Source organism: Rhinopithecus bieti, unplaced genomic scaffold (assembly GCF_001698545.2).
Source record: "Rhinopithecus bieti isolate Rb0 unplaced genomic scaffold, ASM169854v2 scaffold_24306, whole genome shotgun sequence".
Classification (NCBI taxonomy): Eukaryota; Metazoa; Chordata; class Mammalia; order Primates; family Cercopithecidae; genus Rhinopithecus; species Rhinopithecus bieti.
In genome coordinates this window covers 2,251,329-2,271,887 of record NW_016811898.1, presented here as the reverse complement: position 1 = coordinate 2,271,887, position 20,559 = coordinate 2,251,329, and the positions used below count along the sequence as shown (strand labels likewise).

Genomic DNA, 20,559 nt, shown 5'->3' with positions numbered 1-20,559 from the left:
CTGAAACTGGACCCCTTCTTTAACACCTTATACAAGAATTAAGTCAAGATGGATTAAAGATTTAAATGTAAGACCTAAAAGTATAAAAACCCTAGAAGAAAACCTAGGCAATACCATTCAGGACATAGGCATGGGCAAAGAGTTCATGACTAAAACACCAAAAGCAATGGCAACAAAAGCCAAAATTGATAAATGGGTTCTAATAATGGTTCTAACTAAAGAGCTTCTGCACAGCAAAAGAAACTATCATCAGAGTGAACAGGCAACCTACAGAATGGGAGAAAATTTTTGCAATCTATCCATCTGACAGAGGGCTAATATCCATAATCTACAAAGAACTTAAAACACATTTACAAGAATAAACCCCATCAAAAAGTGGGTGAAGGATATGAACAGACACTTTTCCAAAGAATACATTTATGTGGACAACAAACGTGAAAAAAAGCTCATCATCACTGGTCATTAGGGAAATGCAAATCAAAACCACAATGAGATACCGTCTCACACCACTTAGAATGGCAATCATTAAAAAGTCAGGAAACAGCAGATGCTGGAGAGGATGTGGAGAAATAGGAACGCTTTTACACTGTTGGTGAGAGTGTAAATTAGTTCAACCATTGTTGAAGACAGCAATTCCTCAAGGATCTAGAACTAGAAATACCATTTGACCCAGCAATCCCATTACTGGGTATATACCCGAAGGACTATAAATCATTCTATAAAGACACATGTACATTATGTTTATTGCACCACTATTCACAATAGCTAAGACTTGGAACCAACCCAAATGCCCATCAGTGATAGACTGGATAAAGAAAGTGTGGCACATATACACCATGGAATACTATGCAGCCATAAAAAAGAATGACTTCATGTCCTTTGCAGGGACATGGATGAAGCTGGAAACCATCATTCTCAGCAAATTAACACAGGAACAGAAAATCAACCACCACATGTGCTCACTCATAAGTAGGAGCTGAACAATGAGAACATATAGGCATAGGGAGGGGAACATCACACACTGGGGCCTGTTGGTGGGTGGGGTCAAGAGGAGTGATAGCATTAGGAGAAATACCTAATGTAGATGATGGGTTGATGAGTGTAGCAAACCACCATGGCACATGCATACCTATGTAACAAACCTGCACGTTCTGCACGTGTATCTCAGAACTTAAAGTATAATAATAAAGAGAAATCTAGGTTACCTGATTTAAACAGCAAACTTCTAAAAGTGACCCACAAAATATGCATGTGTTAAGTTTTCACTTATAAGGGAATTTTACAAAATACCTATGAAAGTTATTCCAACTTGAGGGAAATTGTTTATGATCTATATTCAAAAAATTAAACTCATACCCATTAATAGGGACATAAAAGTAACATTTCTTAAGCTTTGTCTACTTAAATTCCCATACACATTTCTCATTAACTGTATAACCACCTCTTGGAAGTGGGGGTTCTTACCACAGTTTTACAGATGAACCAGTTTTAAGAAGTCCCGGTGACTTGCATAAGATCACGTGAGGAGCCAGGGTAGAACACTCAATCTCGAGTTCTCTGATAAGTCTTACGGTTTAATAAGTATAACTGCATGTATTTCAAACTGTAGCCTTTTGGTCGGGGGGAGGTAACAGTTTTCCTGAGATATAATTCACATATCATACAATTTAAATGCACAATTCAATGGTTTCTAGTATATTCAGAGTTGCACAACCATCACCACAATCAATTTTAGAACATTTTCTTCACCTCAGAAAGAATACCCATTATCCCCTGGCAACCCACCCAGCCCTAGGAAACCACTAACCACTAAAATTGCCATCTCTATAGATCTGAACATTTAACAGATGAATGGAATCATAACCATTTTTTCCACAAACTGTATTTTTGCTTTGACCTATAAAATGTATAGTAATAATTTATAATACCATGTTAATTATTCCAACACGAGTACAACACAGTAGAAATTTATACCTACTTATCTAAGATAGGAATAAATTCTCATATAGTTTATTTTCTAGGATATGTCAACCTGATTATTAGATGATGCTTAAAATACCGTTAAATATATTCTGAAGGCCTGGCGCAGTGGTTCATGCCTGTAATCCCAGCACTTTGGGAGACTGAGGCAGGCAGATCCCCTGAGGTCAGGAGTTCACCAGCCTGGCCAACATGGTGAAACCCCATTTCTACTAAAAATACAAAAATTAGCCGGGCATGGTGGCTGACACCTGTAATCCCAGCTACTCGGGAGGCTGAAGCAGGAGAATCGCTTGAACCCGGGAGACAGAGGTTGCAGTGAGCCAAGATTGCACTGCTGCACTCCAGCCTGTGTGACAGCAAGACTCTGTCTCAGAATAAATAAATAGTAAATACAAAAAAAAAAAAAAAAAAGGAAATATATTCTGGAATACCTTGTTAAACATTATTCCTCTTTTACCCAAACTGAAGAGTCAAAAGCCCTTCACTATTCTCTCACCCCTACCCCATCTTTTTCAAGAACGTTAAATTTAGACTAAGTTGATCTAGTACTTCAGGGACATTAAAGTTGCCAATGGATGTTTGTTGAGAGGGAGGCTGTACAGAATATAATCCATCCATATTATATAGCAGATCTATTGAGAATTATAATGTTGTCTTTTTGGGTAAGTTGCAGAATCCTGTGAAGGTAAATGTTCTACTTGCTATATAATCTTCCATGATAGATACCCTGAGCTTTAGCTACACAGGTTCCGTAAAGGCAGAAAGCAGGACACGTGGTCACACAGAGCTATCTTGCCTCACCCTCAAACAGGCTTTCTCTCTATTTGGGGGAATTTGTTTTATTTTATTCTGGACTTCTACAAACTCTTCTAGGAATATTCAGTTTATCCAACATTTGTGATACAATGTATCTTTTAAAATTTCAGGTTGATAGATCCACAGACTCAAGTATCAAGGGCCAATGTAAGTACCTCATACAGGTTCATTAGTGATTACTCCTTATTTCACCTTTGTATCTACCTTAAACACAGCCTAGGCACTTAATAAAGATCTGCCACTAATAGGACACTTTTTCTCGACTTTTCCAGAGAGTAACCTTGTCAGTTTTTAATTCTAGTATTGTATGATCTGTTTCCTTTTTTTTTCCCCCAGTTTGAGCTTACCAGTGTCACACAATTTGCTGCTCATCAAGACAACAAGAGACTGGTTGGTTTTGTCATCCGCATTCCTGAATCCACTGGAGAAGAATCTCTGAGTACATACATTTTTGAAAGCAACTCAGAAGGCGAAAAGGTCTCTTTTTCATGTGAAGCTCTCATAATATAAATATCTCAGTCCAAACAAGTCCATTTTAAAAGAGTTTTCTGGCATTACCTCCTTGGATATTTAGTTGATTATTCTGCATGTCTCCATCCAGGAGTTCAGATAATACCTCCTTAAGAAGGCCTCACTGAAAGAAAACTCGATTTAAATTGCTCTGTGGAAAATACCTACCAACCAGAACAGGGTGAATGAGGAAGAGCTCTGATGGCAAGAGATATTATTTAGTCAGGATATAAGGAAATGTTGAAAGCAGTTCCCCTCGAATTTGTTCTTTAAAAAAAATTAAGGCAAAAGCTACAATAGAGAATAATTTAGTCTCAGAGAGCAAACTAAGGAAGATATTAGAAAAGTACACACAAGCTGTTGGTTTAGTATGAAAAACTTTGACTGTATCTGCGAGTTAGCATTTATCACAATTAACCAATTCTTCTTTCAGTCAATTATGTTTGCCACTGTGTATACGAACATGTCATGGCTAAATACATTTAAGAGAGAAAAAAAATTCCTATTAAAAACTTTAAGCACTGGAATTAACCTGAGTTTCGCTTACCTGGAATATTTTGTGTATGGCATAAATTGGCAACAGAGGTCAGGACAGTTGGATGCAAATGCCCCCAGCCCTATGGGATGAGTCTCCTGCAGCCAGGTCTTGTGTTCCCAAGTGGGAACAGTGAGCACAGTGACCTCACTGTACTTCAAAATCACATTTGTTCTAAAATTTTATCCTTCTCTACCTTTGCCAATCACTACTTTTCTTGTCTTTTGCAGATATGTTATGCTATTAACTTGGGAAAAGAAATTATTGAGGTTCAGAAGGTAAGATGCATTCCAGTGCTGGTTTAGTAGCTACTCAAAACACATCTGTGTACACATACTAAGATAAGAGTCTTTTCAAAAAGAAAAGTGATGTTCACTGGAAAGTGTGGCCAAGTTTGGGATTTCCTTTTAAATATTCTAACCACCAGACATTTTTGATCAGCTGGTTCCATGTTCACTGTTAACACATGAGGACTTCTTATCACTGCTGGAGCTCCTGCTTATCTGTTTTCTTGCTTGCATACTAGTTGGCTAGATTTCCTTTCTTTCAGATTAAGATGATAGATAAGGACCCACCATGTGCTCTAAGGCCTTGCTTCTCAGAGTATGATCACATGCCCCACAGACATCACCTGGGAGCTTTTAAGAAATGAGGACTCTGAGACCTCCCTGTCTTTCAGCAGCTTCTAATCTTTTGTTCATTCAGCAAATTTTTGAGAGCCTAGTTTGTATAAGAAAAGCCCTGGAATTATAGTAGTGAACAAGACAGATATAGTCCCTGCCCCCAGAGGGCTTCTAGTTCAGCAATGTACAGAACTTTCTGCAATAATGGAAATGATTTATATCTGCACAATTTAATATGCCAATTGAATATGGTTAGTGTAACTGAGGAACTGGATTTTTAAATTTAACTCAAATTTACATAGTAACATGTAGCTAGTGGCTACCATATTAGTGCAGTTCAGTCTGTTGGAGAGGTAAGGAAGACCAAGGACTAAGGCCACGTACATGAAATAATGGCAAGCACTGCAAACTAGTATTTAATGGCATTGGTCAAAAGTTGGCAGACTTTTTCTATAAAGGGCCTTTATGGTTTTGGCTATCTCCCTTGCAACAAATTCAACTCTGCTATTATAAGACAAAAGCAGGCCACACGTGGTGCCTCATGCCTGTAATCCCAGCAGTTTGGGAGGCAGAAGGAGGAGGATCACCTGAGGTCAGGAGTTCAAGACCAGCCTGGCCAACATGGTGAAACCCCATCTCTACTAAAAATACAAAAATTAGCCGGGTGTGGTGGTGCACACCTGTAGTCCCAGCTACTCGGGAGACTGAGGCACGAGAATCGTTTGAACCCGGGAGGCAAAGGTTGCAGTGAGCCGAGATCATACCACTGCACTCCAGCCTGGGCGACAGAGCGAGACTCTTGTCTCCCCTCCCCCCCCCCCAAAAAACATTAAAAAGCAGCAGCAGCATGGACAGTATGTAAATGGCACAGCTGTTTTCCAATAAAAATCAAGTGGTTAGCCAAATGACCATTGTTTGCCAACTTCTGGTATAGATTAAACGTGATAAAAGAAAGGAGTTTAAAGATATAGAAGACAAAAGTTATGTGAAGGAAGTTCCTCTATGGAATCTTTGGAAAGATGATATGAACTGACTACGTAAACAATATTTTGGCTCAGAGGAAAACAGTCTAGATTTTAGAAGTGACATGCCTGAGTTTGAGAAGCAAGGAGACTCAGCTGAAGGCACACATACAAAAGTCAGGAGAAATAAGACTAGATTACACAACATATTGAAAGCCAGGCCAAAGGGGTTTAAATGCATCTTAAGCCTTTTCTTTTTTCCCTCTTAAACTCTCCTAACTTCAGGATCCAGAAGCACTGGCTCAATTAATGCTGTCCATACCACTAACCAATGATGGAAAATATGTACTGTTAAACGATCAACCAGATGACAATGATGGAAATCCAAGTGAACATAGAGGCGCAGAATCTGAAGCATAACTCACTTGCGCCTGTAGGGGAAGAGCAAACAGGAAGGAGAGCTACCTCCTAAGGGTTTTCAACTTCTCTGACATACAGGCACACTGACCTGACTTCGAAGGCTGACAATCGCTTGTGGAATGTAATCTTGATGCCTTGATACTGAGACTTGGGAGGGAAACTAAGAAACGGTTGACAGCGTTCCCACCCATCTACAAATGTTCTTTTAGGTGCTTTGTGGTAAGTCTTTTTCTTAGATTGCGCTAAGATTTCTTAGATTGTTCAGCGCTCAGAACAAAAGTTTGAAAAATGCATTGTTCATATGAATGTCACCTTTTCAGTTTCCAGTATCCTTTTTAAAAAATGGCAAAAGCCTAGATTTACAATTTGATGAACACTAAATATTTCCTATTAATATCATCTATTTTTGTATTTTACTTAATGAGCTTTAAGTGCCTGTCGTTCTGAAAATTGTGTATTTATAATTCAGCTTATCTCATAATTGGACCTAATAGCATTTCTTTGTGCAGTTAGGTGATGAGCACTGCTTTGAGGCCCAAGCACTAGTAGAGATGCATGATGCAGGTCTAGTTGCAATAACTGTTCCAGACATCAAGCAATAAAAGAATGAATACCACAAAAGATGTTTGATTTTACAGTGGAGCCTTACTGAACCAGCATTCAGAAGTTTGAGGTCCTCCTAGGTATGAGTACCTTTAGTAGTGGATCACTGTGGACAGGGTACAGCTCTACCAGTTCCTGTTTCTTCTGAGCCAGACCCTCCTCAAGGAAGGGACCAGTTAATTTTAAAACTCACTTGAAGCACAGCTGGTCATGGGGCTTTGTATAAAGTTCCTATTTCCACCCTGATACTTCCAATTCCTGGAACCCCAGCCCACTCCCCCATCCCTCCTCTCTACGAAACTAGTATAATGATTTTGAATCGGTACAGTGTGTTTAACTGTAACTAAGTTCAACAGACTATTATTATCTTTGTAATGAATTAACCTAGCAATAAAAATTATTCTGTTTCTTTCTTTTGTTTGTTGTTATTTTCTGCAACATCCCTGGAAGAAAACTAAAGTCAGCTCCATAGCTTTAACATTTAATTTCCCAAAAACTAGGGCACAATGAAATCACAGAGGGGATAGAGTATCAAAAAATACTTCCAGTCAACATGAGTAGAATATATGATCCCATTGCTAAAATTTTTAAAGGTGTTGCTTTTAAAATGGTGGATTAATAAAATAAGTAATCCAAAATTAGGTTAACATCATAGGATCCATTTGAAATGTATACACCATAAAAGACATAGTGAGTCAGTCTAAGCCAGTGTGAAATTATGCACCATAAAATTATTCATTGTTCACTAATGCATTACAAATTTGTATGACATAACTGCTTTAGATCAACTGGTTCTCTGACAGAGTGCAAGAGCCACAGTCCCCTGAACTTTTTTTTTTTTCTTACTTAGACATTTTTGGGAGAGGGGTATAATCTCACTCAAGTCCTAAACAATTGTTAGTTTGAAAACTGAAACACTATACATTTCTGTATACATTTCAAATGGATCCTATGATGTTAACCTAATTTTGGAGTACAAAAGTTGTTTTATTAATCCACCATTTTAAAAGACTGCATGGCTTAAATAAGACACAAAGCATGCGCATCATTAGGGAAAATAAAAAGACAAATTCAGTCCACTAAAACTAACTTCATCAAAAACCACCACAGAGAATGAAAACACACAACTAAACCAAAGCTACTAGCAAGCACCCAAGACCAACAAAAACTTAGCATCCAGAATATATAAAATACTCCTACAGTTAGAAAGATAAATTGAAAAAAAGTCATGAAGGCATTTCATACATTAAAAAAGACAAAGTGCTCATAAACAGAAACAGACTCCTTATAGTAATCAGGAAAATGCAAATTAAAACCACAGAAACACTTTATATTCACCAGACTGCAAAAATTCAGCTGTTGGCAGAAATGGAGCAAAGGGGAATCTCCTCTGCTGCTGGGATGAAACAACAGTATGGCATTCTGTCCAGTATACTGAAAGGGCACCTGCCCTACTACCTAAGCAGTTTTACCTGCAGGTACACAGCCCAGAGAAACTCTAAACACCTGGACCCAGGGACACGTTCAATAATGATTACAGCATCGTTGTTTACAGTATCCCAAAAGTGAAAACCACGCAGATGTCATCGACAGAAGATGGCTGTATTCACGTAATGAAATGCTCAACTACAGCTATATGCATCAACATGGATGAATTTTTAAAATAATACTGAAAAAGTTACAAAAGCATATAATACCCCATTTATATTTAGTTTAAAAACTGAAACATAACAATATTATCAATAGTTAGGAATATACAATCAGTTGTAAAACAAGGGAAGAGCAAGAGAATGGTTAACACCAAACCCCCACATGGTTTCCTCGGGCAGAAACTGTAGGAGCAAGGTGTTAACTGATACGGTAGCTTCTTTCCAAGTGCTTTATTTTCATTCTTCAAATAGTGTAATACATATTATATACCTTGTATGCATTGAGTATTTTTAAATAATTTTAAAACTTAGAACTAGTGGATGATTTGCCCCTTTTCTCCACTTATGAAATGTGTATTAATACACATTAAAGTGCTCTGAAAGATTAACAAGTGCCATGGTAAATGAAAGACGGGAAAAGAGGAAATGGGACCTTTTTAGAAGCTAGCTATTCTTACCAATTCCCACTTCCCAGGCTGATTTAGCCTCACATACTCATCAGACTACCTTCTTTAGGGAAGAACAGGGCCTTCCTTACCTTGTCTACATCTACCTGAGCCACTTAACAAGGAATAGTTCTTTAGATACCCACTTAAAGTCAAATACAGACTTTAGTTTCAAACGTTCCACCTAAAAGAGTAGTAACAACTAATGCTTATATGCCAAGTTTATTTCTACCTATGAGAGTACAAATAATATAGTAAGAGCTAATGTTTATAGTATATACTATAGTAGCTAATATTTACTATTTCCTTATAAAGTGCTTTATGCAAATTTAATCCTCAACCTATAAGCTACATACTGTCATTATCATCCCATCTTTTGCACAAGGAAATGAAGCACAGAGATATTAAGGAATCTGTTCCTAGGCAGGAAATCGGGATTCAAGTTGTTCTGGCTCCACAGTCGATGCTTCTAAACACTCTGTGCTATATATAGATGACCTCAAGAGAGAACCAGATACAAAGCAATCCAAATATTCCTCAATACATTAAGCTGACAATTCAGTAGCAGTATCAACCTAAAGCGTAATATCCTTAATACTTTGCTACCTTTTGTGCAGATTCTGAAAAGATTAAATCCTTTAATACTAATTTGATAAAGACAAGTGCTTCTAGGTATAAAAGTTAACTCCTTTCCCCATTAAATGAGGGCATTATTAAAGAATGCTTGACTACATGTAGCTCTTACCTACAGAATGTATTTATAGTCTGTAGAGATGATCCAAGAATTATGGTATCTGCCGGGCGAGGTGGCTCAAGCCTGTAATCCCAGCACTTTGGGAGGCCGAGACGGGCGGATCACAAGGTCAGGAGATCGAGACCATCCTGGCGAACACAGTGAAACCCCGTCTCTACTAAAATACAAAAAACTAGCCGGGTGACGAGGCGGGCGCCTGTAGTCCCAGCTACTTGGGAGGCTGAGGCAGGAGAATGGCGGGAACCCGGGAGGCGGAGCTTGCAGTGAGCTGAGATCCGGCCACTGCACTCCAGCCTGGGCGACAGAGCAAGACTCCGCCTCAAAAAAAAAAAAAAGTTATGGTATCAGATCTGCATCGACTGAATAAATTTCATCTACATTCCTGAGTATATCTCCACTAATGGGAAATGGAGGTATCAGGTAAAGTGAATGGTAAAGAGGAGCCAAACTACTGAAAAGAAAATACTTACTTGCCCAACTTTTCTTATACATTATATATATGCTGACCTGTGTTATAAGCTGAACTCTTAACTTTGCCATCACCATCTCGAGCTCACTGCCTTTGCTTAATCTCTACAGATTTCCACTCATTCTGGATTCCCTTTTTACACTTCACATCTTTGACAGCCTATTAAAAGTATTCCGAACATCTAAAAGCCTTTGTTAAAAAAAAAAATGTTGCATTAAAACTTCCCTTAAAAAAGGAATGCCGTCTTCTGAAACGTCTGCAATGTGAAGCTGGAAAGAAAATCCTGTTACAATTATTAAAATCAATTAAAGTCTACCTTTTACATTTAGCAGACTCAGCATGAAAGAGTAACATGAAGTATCCAATATTTTCTCATCTTTCCCACAATCTTACAAATTTACTGCCTCAGAAGAAAAAAGGAACAGCAACCAGACTTAACTTTACCAAGAATGATTTCTGCAGGGTAGTATTTAACAGGATTGTATCTCATCTCCAGTGTAGTATTTTGAAGGCTCTGTTGTTGTTACTGTATTCCCTGCTTATCTGAGAGGGATACGCCAGGAACCCCAGTGCATGCCTGAAACTGCAGATAGTATCTAACCATATATATACTGTGTTTTTTCCTATACACACATACCTATGATAAAGTTTAATTTATAAGTTAGGCACAGTAAGAGATTAACAATAACTAATGATGAAACAGAACAACTGTAACAAATACTGTCACCAATGCCACTGATAGAAGATTCATTCTTACCACAGATCTTAGCCACCCCACATACGATTTCTTTCCCGAGAACTTTCATGTTTCCACTTAAAGTATGCAATTTCAGGCTTCTCTTATAGCATATCTGAATTGCCAGCATCACTACTCTTGCACTTTGGGGCCATTATTAAGTAAAATAAGGCTTACTGGAAGACAAACACTATTGATTTGACAACCTAGCTACCAAGTGATTCATGGGCAGGTAGCACATACAGCATGAAGATGCTGGGCAAAGGGGTGACTTACGTCCCAGGTGGGATGAAGTAGGACAGCACAAGATTTCATCATGCTACCCAGAATAATACACAAGTTGAAACTTATTGTTTCTGGAATTTTCCATTTAATATTTTCAGAACACAGCTGACCACAGGTAACTGAAACTGGAAAGTAAAACATGGATAAGGGGAGACTACTGTATTGTTTTAGTTCAACTCAGGTTTGCAAATAGCACTATAGTTATTACTAACATTAAACACTGCATACTGATAATCCCTTTCCAGGATTAGGATTCAAAGTAACTTCATATTGGTTCTTTTTATTGGAAAAAAGCTCTGGAAAGATAAAAAATGCATAAAGGAAAGGAAAATACCTTTCTTTCACCTGGAATACACTGACAGAAGCCAATTTTATACTTCAAATTTTTTACCTATGTGCATGCATTTTTTTAAAAAAGATTCCATAATTTCATTTCATTCAATTAAGGGGGACCCCAAAAAGGTTAATATTAAGAACTACTGGTTTATGACATTCAATGTTGAACATAAACATCCAGGGGAAGGAAATTTTCAAAATTATGTTTATTAATGTTTTAGTATACACATTATATTCTCTTAGAATTGGGGGAAGAGGGAAACCCCACTCAAGTGAGGTAACAAACTTGCCATCTTTTACAAAATGTAATTAGAACTGACAATGTTATGGTTAGTCCTTAATTCCTGAGAATCTGAATTATCATTAAGTTTTCTGTGAACTTAAAACAAACGCTCACATTTATTTTTAAATTACAGTATGTCTGAAAAAATAAAACCAATGTTAATATGTTATCAAGAAAATCGAAATGTACATATGAACGTATTAGGTGTGAATATACTGAAGCTCTGTTGCTCTGCAGTTTGACACCATTTAAATTCCTGTTTCCAAGATCTTATTTCAAATATATTAACTTATAATTTATCTAGATTGTAGTGACATTATTTTAACCTAAAGGAAAAATAGTTGTCTGTCATTTTCTTCTCAATTGTAGGTATCCAGGGAGTCAGCATGTGAACTCTATCTAGTATTGATAATTAATTTACACGTGTAGGGATAATGAACAGAGAACATGTGATTCTCTTCTAGTAACAATTTCTATCCCTTAATAGGAGATGATTTCAGAGAAGTTAGAGAAGAAAAACAGAGAAAACAATACTGTTGCTATAAAATGATGATGAATTTGTTATAATCAAATGCAAGATCATTAATATAAACTTATGATAATGAAAATATAAATTATTAATTATGCAGCATGCTTTAGGGCCATTTCTACAGTTATTATGGATTACAAATATTAAATGCCTTTAATCTATCCACTGTTCATAATTCTGTAAGCCATGTTTACATAATAAACAAAAAACATTTCCTACATATTCTGTCTCTTCTGACTTTTAACAATTAAAGTATTTATCCTGGGCTGGCAAGTTACCCTGACCCTAACCAGTAAGTACAAACAGGGCATTGTACATCCATTCTAAAAGCTGGAATCAAAGAATAATGGTAGAAGCATTTGCAGGATTTATCCAAAGAAATGTTTCGCAGACAAATGCAATAGAAAAAAATCAAGCATTTCCCCAAATGATGTTTGTATTAGAAAGTTTTAAACTTTTGTCTTCATTGTAAAGGTATCACTTTATTATATTTTTTAAAGGCCATGATTAACCATTTAACTAATAACTTACATGCCTTTACAAAAATAAAACTAACAGCTTGCTGGGTACGAAATTTACTCAAATCTTTCTGTACTTTTAAAATCAGTAAGTGATGTTACTAGCTGTTTATTCTCACAGTGGTATTTTTTAAAAAAGCCTGAACAGTGTAATTATTAATCTGATGTCTTAAATTATACTTGATATAAAAAAAAAAAGTCTACCCAAACCATCACCAAAATTTCAATTCAATCTAATGTAGAAGAAACCTGAGTTTGGATGTAGAAATAATTCATTCAATTTTTTTTCTGACATCATACATCATGCCTTCAACCAAAATAGAAGTGAAGCTTCAAACAGGACTCTATGGCTTTATCTGAATTTTCTGAGTACTAAGTAAATCTTAAATTTAAAGCAGCTGTTGGAGGTTAAATGTTCTCAAAGCAATGTAAACTAGTTATAAAATGTCTCATCAAAGACATCAGCAGCTCTTGTGAGTCACATGAAATTAACAATGAAAGAATGATCATCAGTTATACTGTACACTGAGAGTACATAAAACACTTGTGCCTCACCGCTAGTATCAAAGCCATCTTCATATATTCCTTTTATGAGAATATTGATATGTATTCTTCATGAATTTCAGGCTCATTCCTTTTGTTAAGCATGTATTTACTGGCTGTATATAGTATATGCATTGAATTTCCCATGACTTGATCAACTATAGATCAAAGATCTATGCAAATACAAATTACAAACATGGAGATTACAAGAAATCCGAGGTGATAGTTTATGAATCTGGATTTGCCCTTTTATAACTTCACATCAAATAGAAACATCTTGTACCCTCAAGTCCAGGCAAAAATCCAATTTTAAAAATCTCATTCTCAACCTTTGAAAGTAGAGCCTTTGGAAACAGAAAGGACTTCACTTTAAAGCACTGCCTTTAAGAGCTGTAACATCTATTTTCCAGAGATGTGACCCAGGAAACAATTCATCAAGTTTATCCATTCCACTGGCAAAAGTTTTTAACAATTCTGACGATTTCATCATATGTGCAGTGAATACCATCGGTATCATTTCACAACAGGATCAGCAGACACAGCGCTGTCGGACAGGTCTCCGTTGCTTGTTTTAGTTTCTTCTGAAAGCATGAGTGAAGATAATAATGGATATTTATGTTCATTTTTAAACAATAAATTAAGAAGTAAAAAAAATTTGGGAAGAGCTATATTGCCAAACTTCAAATTACAGTTGCATCCATCAAATGTTTCTCTAACATCACAAATTATACCTTGTTTATATTTTAAAATTTTTTAAAATCTAGGCTAAACACTGCAATTGTTTCCACTGGTTTTTAATGAAGGTGGAGTTGAAGGAGTTCAGAACTGCATTGGGGTGGGGTTTCAAACCACATGGACTCTTTTGTCCTGAGGAATCTTGACATTGCTGGTCTAAGAAAGGCCTGCTGCCCTCAACGCCAGTTCCTCTAGCTGGGCCAAGAAAGGACCATTATAGTATGTTGTCATTCCTGGTAGAATATGGCTGCAAACTCACATATCAAAACTATCCAGAATGAATAACTTTCCATTTGTATTTATAACTTATTATAATAAATTATATGTAATATATATTATATTATTTCTTAAAATAAATTTTAAATGAAGCAGGTTTTCACTGTTTTTGACAGAATGAATTCCTGGCATTTTGTGCAAAATGTTGTGTGTTCATATTTCATTAACAGACAAAGACTGTTTGACTAATGTATTCAGAAACTCTGACTATATCTCTGAGCAATCTTTAGCTGAAATAGTCTTAGAACAGTGATGTGAGTGATATGTAACAACTGCAACCCGGGAGAGTTCCTTAAGAGAAACAGGCCAAAGCAAGAAATCCCACTGCCATGAGACTGAAGGGCTGTTTGTTTTGTTTTAATGCTTTAGCCTGAAAGCAAATGTCCAATCGACCTGCAGTTTTCCCAGTCACATGGGCTGGGGAAAAGGTCTGGCATCATGAAACACATGAGCAGAACTGAGGCAATGAGTTTCTTCCTAATTTTTTTTTTTTTTTTTTTTTTTTGAGACGGAGTCTCACTCTGTCACCCCGGGCGCTGGAGTGCAGTGGCGGATCGCAGCTCACCTGCCAAGCTCCCCGCTCCTGGCGGTTCACGGCCATTCCCTGCCTCAGCCTCCGGAGTACTGGGACTACAGGCGCCCGCCCACCCTTGCCCTGTTAGTTTTTTGTGTGTGTTTTTTTTTTTTTTAGTGAGGACAGGGTTTCACCGTGTAGCCAGGATGGTCCTCGATCTCCTGACATTGTGATCCGCCCGTCTCGGCCTAACCCAAGTGCTGGGGATTACAGGCTTGAGCCACCGCGCCCGGCCTCTTTATAATTTATATTGATTCAAATTCTTTCAAGTGGCTTTGCTAATTTATCCTTGAAAATGAACACAAATGTATGTATAAATTTTCATTTAATACTGAATATCTTCCGGATTAATAAGCTGAAACAAATTTTTCAAGCATATTTAGTCTAGATTCAAAAAATGCCTGGATATGCACCTAGTAAGTAATATTAGTAAGTAATATTTAATTTATGCAACAATGTCAAGAAATAAGGTAGTTCATCTAAGTGGTCTATCCAAATGAGTCACCTCTATATAAAGAAAAAAGGTATATTTTAAAAATTAACGTAAGATTAACAAAAAACATCTTGTTTTATGAAGAGCTTTTATCTTGATTTATGAAAACGTCATGAAACAAGACAAAAGGAGACTAGTAAACATGAAAATTATAAGGGTCAACTAGTTGCTGTATCTACTATTGATCTTCCAAGCAAAGAGAAATGTACGCTATACGATTTCCATGACAGAAAAAGGGAAACATCTGTTCCTCAGAGAAGACGATTATTCCTAAATTTCAAATCTGAGAGAAATATAACATGGGGACGTTATATATGAAACACTGAGCAATGCTCTTATGCCTTAAAAAGTATAGATTCCTTTCCACCATCCTACACAGAATACAATGGACAGAATCCTTTCCTTAATGACTGAAGTTCACTGGAATCACTATCAGTTATTATGGCTATATTGCCTGAGTCTCCAGGGCCTACTATGAAAGAAGGCAGAATGCTATTTACTACAACTAAATAGCCCCTATGATTTTATACTTCTTTAATCATCTGTCCCATCTCATTCAGTCAACATCAGTCATCAGCAGCTCTGCCTTCAGCAACATTTAGCTGTCCTCCTCTAATTTGTTCCTTCAAATCTAATACAGTTTGAGCCATGAAAGAAAAACCAAACTTGTGAAAAGTATATTTAAATTAAAAGCAGATGATCCTGAACAAGGGCTTAAAGGGTTACCAAGTGTGAAATGCATAAACTATATAAATTCCTTTTCAATTTCACACAAGATCTACATAGGCTTTACATTTTTTAAAAGACTTCTTGCTAGGTCTGTGTTATTTTCCAAAAGGACAAAGAAGCTAGATGTCTGACCAAATAAAATGGTACATTACTATCTATTACTCAAGACATTTATTGGTCTTTCCAAATTTAAACCACTCACTGACCTTCCTTCTCTTTCTTTTCTTGGTTTTCTTCGGCCGCAGTCTTGTCTGCTCTGAAGAAAATTCTTGCACTGCTCAGTGAGAAATACAGCAATTCAAATTCCTAAGGTAAATTTAAAAAATTTGAAATAAAACCAAAATACTTATGGCAAAATACCAAAATAATGCATTTTATGCCTCTTATTATTTTAAAAGCTCTAGTGGAAATCATAAATACAGAAATTGAAATAAGTAACCCGCCTGTTTTTAAGATCTGAGTCAAATGGCTTCCAAATAGCATTCATTTTAAAATATAATCTTTTTGCCACTATTCATTTCACTTGTGAAAATGGGGGTTTCTATATGGCTTCTGCTTTTCAGACATTAAGAAGTCATGATATCAAACAGTAAGTCAAAGCAGATGTGACTCTTAGGCTCCTCTACCTGTAGATAGACATCCAGTCGCTTTTGAGTGAGATTCATGGTTTGTAAGAGTTTTTCATCTTGACTGCCCGACTGCACATTCTGTTGCTTAGCAACTGCTCTTATCTCCTTCAGGTATTTCTCTCTAACAGACTGGAACCAGTGAAGTGAGTCAAACTCCCGGTACTGATCCAAAAGCTTTAGAATGTAAGCCACACCTGCAGGCATCAGCAAAACTAAGGTTAAATTACAGTGAGTACAGAAGTCATATTCTACTCCTTCACCAGTAATTTCTAACACTAAACATTTTGAGTAGTAATTCCTAGCATTTTAAGTTTGTTCCCTTTCAAGTTACATTCTACAGCATAAATGAATGACAGGTTTAACAAAATGGCTTAATCCCTCTTTAAAAACAATGTAGAAGTATAACAAACTAAAGACAAGTCAATTAAGAAGAAAACAAATAACTACCATGGCCATATAAATCACCTGGAGAAACGATATAGCTGTAAGGGTAAAGAATAAAAATTTCCATGACTGGTGCCTATAATCCCAATACTTTGGGAGGCTAAGGCTAGAGGACTTCTTTAGCCCAGGAGTTCAAGACCAACCTCGGCAACATAGTGAGACTCCTGTCTCTCAAAAAAAAAATTTTTTTTAATTAGCCAGATGTGGCGATGCATGCCTGTAGTCCCAGATACCTGGGAGGCTGAGGTGGGAGGATCGCTTGCGTCCAGGAGGTCAAGCCTGCAGTGAACCATGACTGCACCATTGCACTCCAGTCTGGCTGACAGCAAGACCCTGCCTCAAAAAGAAAGGAAAAAAACAAAAACAATTCGACTGCTAAAAAGATGGCAATTGAGGAAGCTACAAGGAAACCAGAGAAACTAAATATAAGATGTCAAAACTGTACAACCCCAACAAAAACAAAGCCTAAATATTAAGCCAAAGTAGACAAGTGATTAGCAATACTAAGAAGGCATTAAGTAAGTTATAAACTAGAGAAAACAAGTATTGTCAATCACATATTCCAGCTAAAAACATAGTAAAAAATGCTCATGAAAAATAAATCTATAAAGAATATATAGACCTATTCTCAAGCAAATGTTTCTAAGAATCCATTACAAGGTCAACATAAAATTATGGAAAAACAATTCCATTAAACTTACCCATGGCAAAGCCATCATCAGTAAAGGCAGCTCCAATTTTATTTTTTTTATTCAGTTTTTCCTTGCAACTAATGGAATGCTCTACAAAGTTCAGGGTCTAAAAGATGTAACAAGATGTCAGAAAACAATTTTACTAAGAAAATCTTCAGAATTCCTAAAACAGACATTTCAAAATTATAAATAGAATCACTATAAATAGAATAGAATCTAGGTTCCAGTCCTTTTCATCTGAAACATTTGCCTTAGATGCCCTCTTGGTGAAGATACAATCTATACAACTATATCTTCATGGCTCTCCTTTCCAAGTCCTTTAAATATGGGCACTCCCTCAATCACTACTTAACCCAAGAACAGTGCCTTGTATATCTCATTATAAAATATTATGCACATTTTACAGAGAAGGACACTGAGGTTTGGGAGATTTATTATCTCACCCAAAGTCATATATTAAGTGAACCTGGAGTTAGCAAAAAGTAGGCCTGCTTTACTTCAAAGCACAAATGCTCTTAAAAACACAGGCAAGACAGTCCTTACTTACACCTACCTAATTCATTCGAAAATACTATTTCTTTTCATGTTCTTAAGTGTGAAGTCCTCAAAACAGTACGTCTCTTGAAAATTCAGCTCTTCCAAAATGCCTTATCTAATCATATCTTTTATTCAACAAAGATTTACTGAAGCTTACAATATACCAGCATTATTAAGTACTTATGATTAAACAAATGATTACTATCTAGAGTCCACAGTCTAGAGCAACACTGTTGGCAGGGACAGAAATGTGTATCTGCACCATCCAGTACATACAGTAAGCCACTAATCACAAGCGGCCACAGAACACTTGAAATGAGGCTAGTGTGACTGACAAGCTGAATTTTTAATTTTAAAAAAGTATTTTTATTTTTTTCGCCCTGCCTTATGATTTTATGAAATTTTAATTAAAGTAGCCACATGTGACTACACATGGATAGCACAGCTCTAGAAGAGTAAATGCAGAAGTGTTTAAAAACTAATTATGATATACAGTGTGCTAAGCCTACACTGGAAACAAAACCAAGTTTCATTTTTTTGACTGTGGAACTTATTCAGCAATTAATCACCTACTTGTGAATTTTTCATCAATCATTAATTCAATCTTTTTTAGAAATCTCATTTATGCTTGTTTTTCTGGAACTACACTACAAACTCAAGTACAAGAATAGGATTCTATACTTCTTTGTAGTGCTCCTAATTCACTTTGTTTTCTCCATCACTAAGCGACTTCTGACAACTGCCTTGTAAAACTCCAGACTTTTCCCTAAGCTTACCAATGGGTTCACTGCTGTCTACAATGGTTTGAGTACATTGCCCTTCAAATTAAAAAAATATGGTGAGAACTCACTCCAAGTTAACTATAGTATTACCAAATAAAACACTCTCCCCTCCAGTTTGACACCATCTTAAGATGAAAAGATTCTTATCAGATGAATATGAACATTTTTTGCTATATCACAGTTAAAATACAATTATGATAGAAAATTAACAAATGTATAAAAGAAACAAAATTCATGGAAAAAAGCTGTTTACAGGCTATTGGTTACTTTCAATAGGTAATAATGGTTTTAATATGTAAGAAGATGTGTTAACAACTTGGGCAGCAATATGAAAAGTCACTATTCTTGATCAAAATTAAATTTAATAAAGAGCTTCAACTGCTGGGTGATATTTAGATTTTAAAGCTATCTACTTACAATTTTTTTTAAACCTTATAGGAACCTTTAAGCAAAAACCACTCTTTATTACTATTATATACCTCTTAAACTCTTAACTCCATTTTCCCTAATGGAACAGCTGTTTTATAATGCAATTTTGATAACTTGAACTACTTTTAGATAGCAACTATAGAGTTAGAGCAAGAACACATTAAGAAGCATTAAAAATTTAGTCTACATGTTAGTATTTACTACTGAAGAGAAGTTATCTTGAAACAAGATGCTTTAAGAAATGTGTTAGAAAAAACTGTAATAACAACTAGTCTACATTAAGCACTTAAAATGATTATATATTAATAATTCTGCCCAAAGATTCTATGGCATATACTCATGTAACTTAAAAAACACTCAAATTTCTCCAGTAATTATTTTAAAAAATAAGAATCTATCTTAGGCCACACGTGGTGGCTCATGCCTGTAATCTCAGCACTTTGGGAGGCCGAGGCAAGAGGACTGCTTGAGTCCAGGAGTTCAGGACCAGCTTGGGTAACACAGTGAGACTCTGTATCTTAAAAAGAAAAAAAAATTACAAAAATTAGGCATGGTGGGGCACACCTGTAGTCCCAGCTACTAGGGAGGCTGAGGCAGGAGGCTGGCTTGAGCCCAGGAGGTCAAGCCTGAGTAAACCATGATCACACCACTGCACTCCAACCTGGGTGACAGGGCAAGACCCCATCTCAGAAGAAAAAAAAAAATCTAACGATAAGTAAGTGTTCTTCAGCACAGCTAACAAGTAAAAATTCTATGTCACATGCACTGAGATCACATTTAGTTTTATATACAACAAGGATATTAATAGTGTAGTCTGTATGCATTTCATGTTACAAAGAAACCAGATCTATTCGTTCATAATTCTTTTTAAAAATTCATTTTAGGTTCTGGAAATACTCACCAGAGGGGGAACAATTATATAGAAATTTCGGAGATGTATATTCTTTGGCCTTCGAAATTCTGGAGCAAAAACATCTACAAGCATTTTGAAATATTCTGTGCCTTCAGCAGAATTTCGTGTGTGATCACTGAGGACTGAATCCAAATGCCTAAAAAGCAAAAAATTATTTGGTTCCTTTCTCAAAAGAAGTGTGGCTTTGAAAAAAATATCCATCTCTCATTAATTTACAAAAGAACATTCAAAAAGCAGGAAACACTATAAGACACTTCTAAGAAAATTTTCTTGGAGTTCAGAATAAACTCATTTTCTTACGGACAGAAAACTGATCAATATTAGTA

The 20,559-nt window shown here is 36.3% G+C and overlaps 2 protein-coding genes across 4 annotated transcripts in view; one reads left to right on the top strand and one right to left on the bottom strand.

Moving 5' to 3' along the window:
• Positions 1-6,864, top strand: part of APPL2 (adaptor protein, phosphotyrosine interacting with PH domain and leucine zipper 2) — a 65,197-nt gene extending 58,333 nt beyond the window's left edge. For 2 of the 3 annotated variants that reach the window (XM_017895317.1, XM_017895318.1), the window contains 4 exons: positions 2,910-2,946; positions 3,136-3,276; positions 4,075-4,122; positions 5,715-6,864. In XM_017895317.1, coding sequence (XP_017750806.1) covers positions 2,910-2,946; positions 3,136-3,276; positions 4,075-4,122; positions 5,715-5,849 — 361 coding nt within the window. In that variant the 3' untranslated portion in view covers positions 5,850-6,864. The remainder of the gene's footprint in view (positions 1-2,909; positions 2,947-3,135; positions 3,277-4,074; positions 4,123-5,714) is intronic. The other variant, XM_017895320.1, reaches the window with a different exon arrangement.
• A 4,450-nt stretch (positions 6,865-11,314) lies between these two features.
• WASHC4 (WASH complex subunit 4) overlaps positions 11,315-20,559 on the bottom strand; it is a 65,550-nt gene continuing 56,305 nt past the window's right edge. Inside the window, 5 exon segments of the mRNA XM_017895298.1 lie at positions 11,315-13,581; positions 16,014-16,113; positions 16,434-16,630; positions 17,582-17,678; positions 20,222-20,369. Of these exon segments, the coding sequence (XP_017750787.1) occupies positions 13,514-13,581; positions 16,014-16,113; positions 16,434-16,630; positions 17,582-17,678; positions 20,222-20,369 (610 nt within the window). The 3' untranslated portion in view covers positions 11,315-13,513.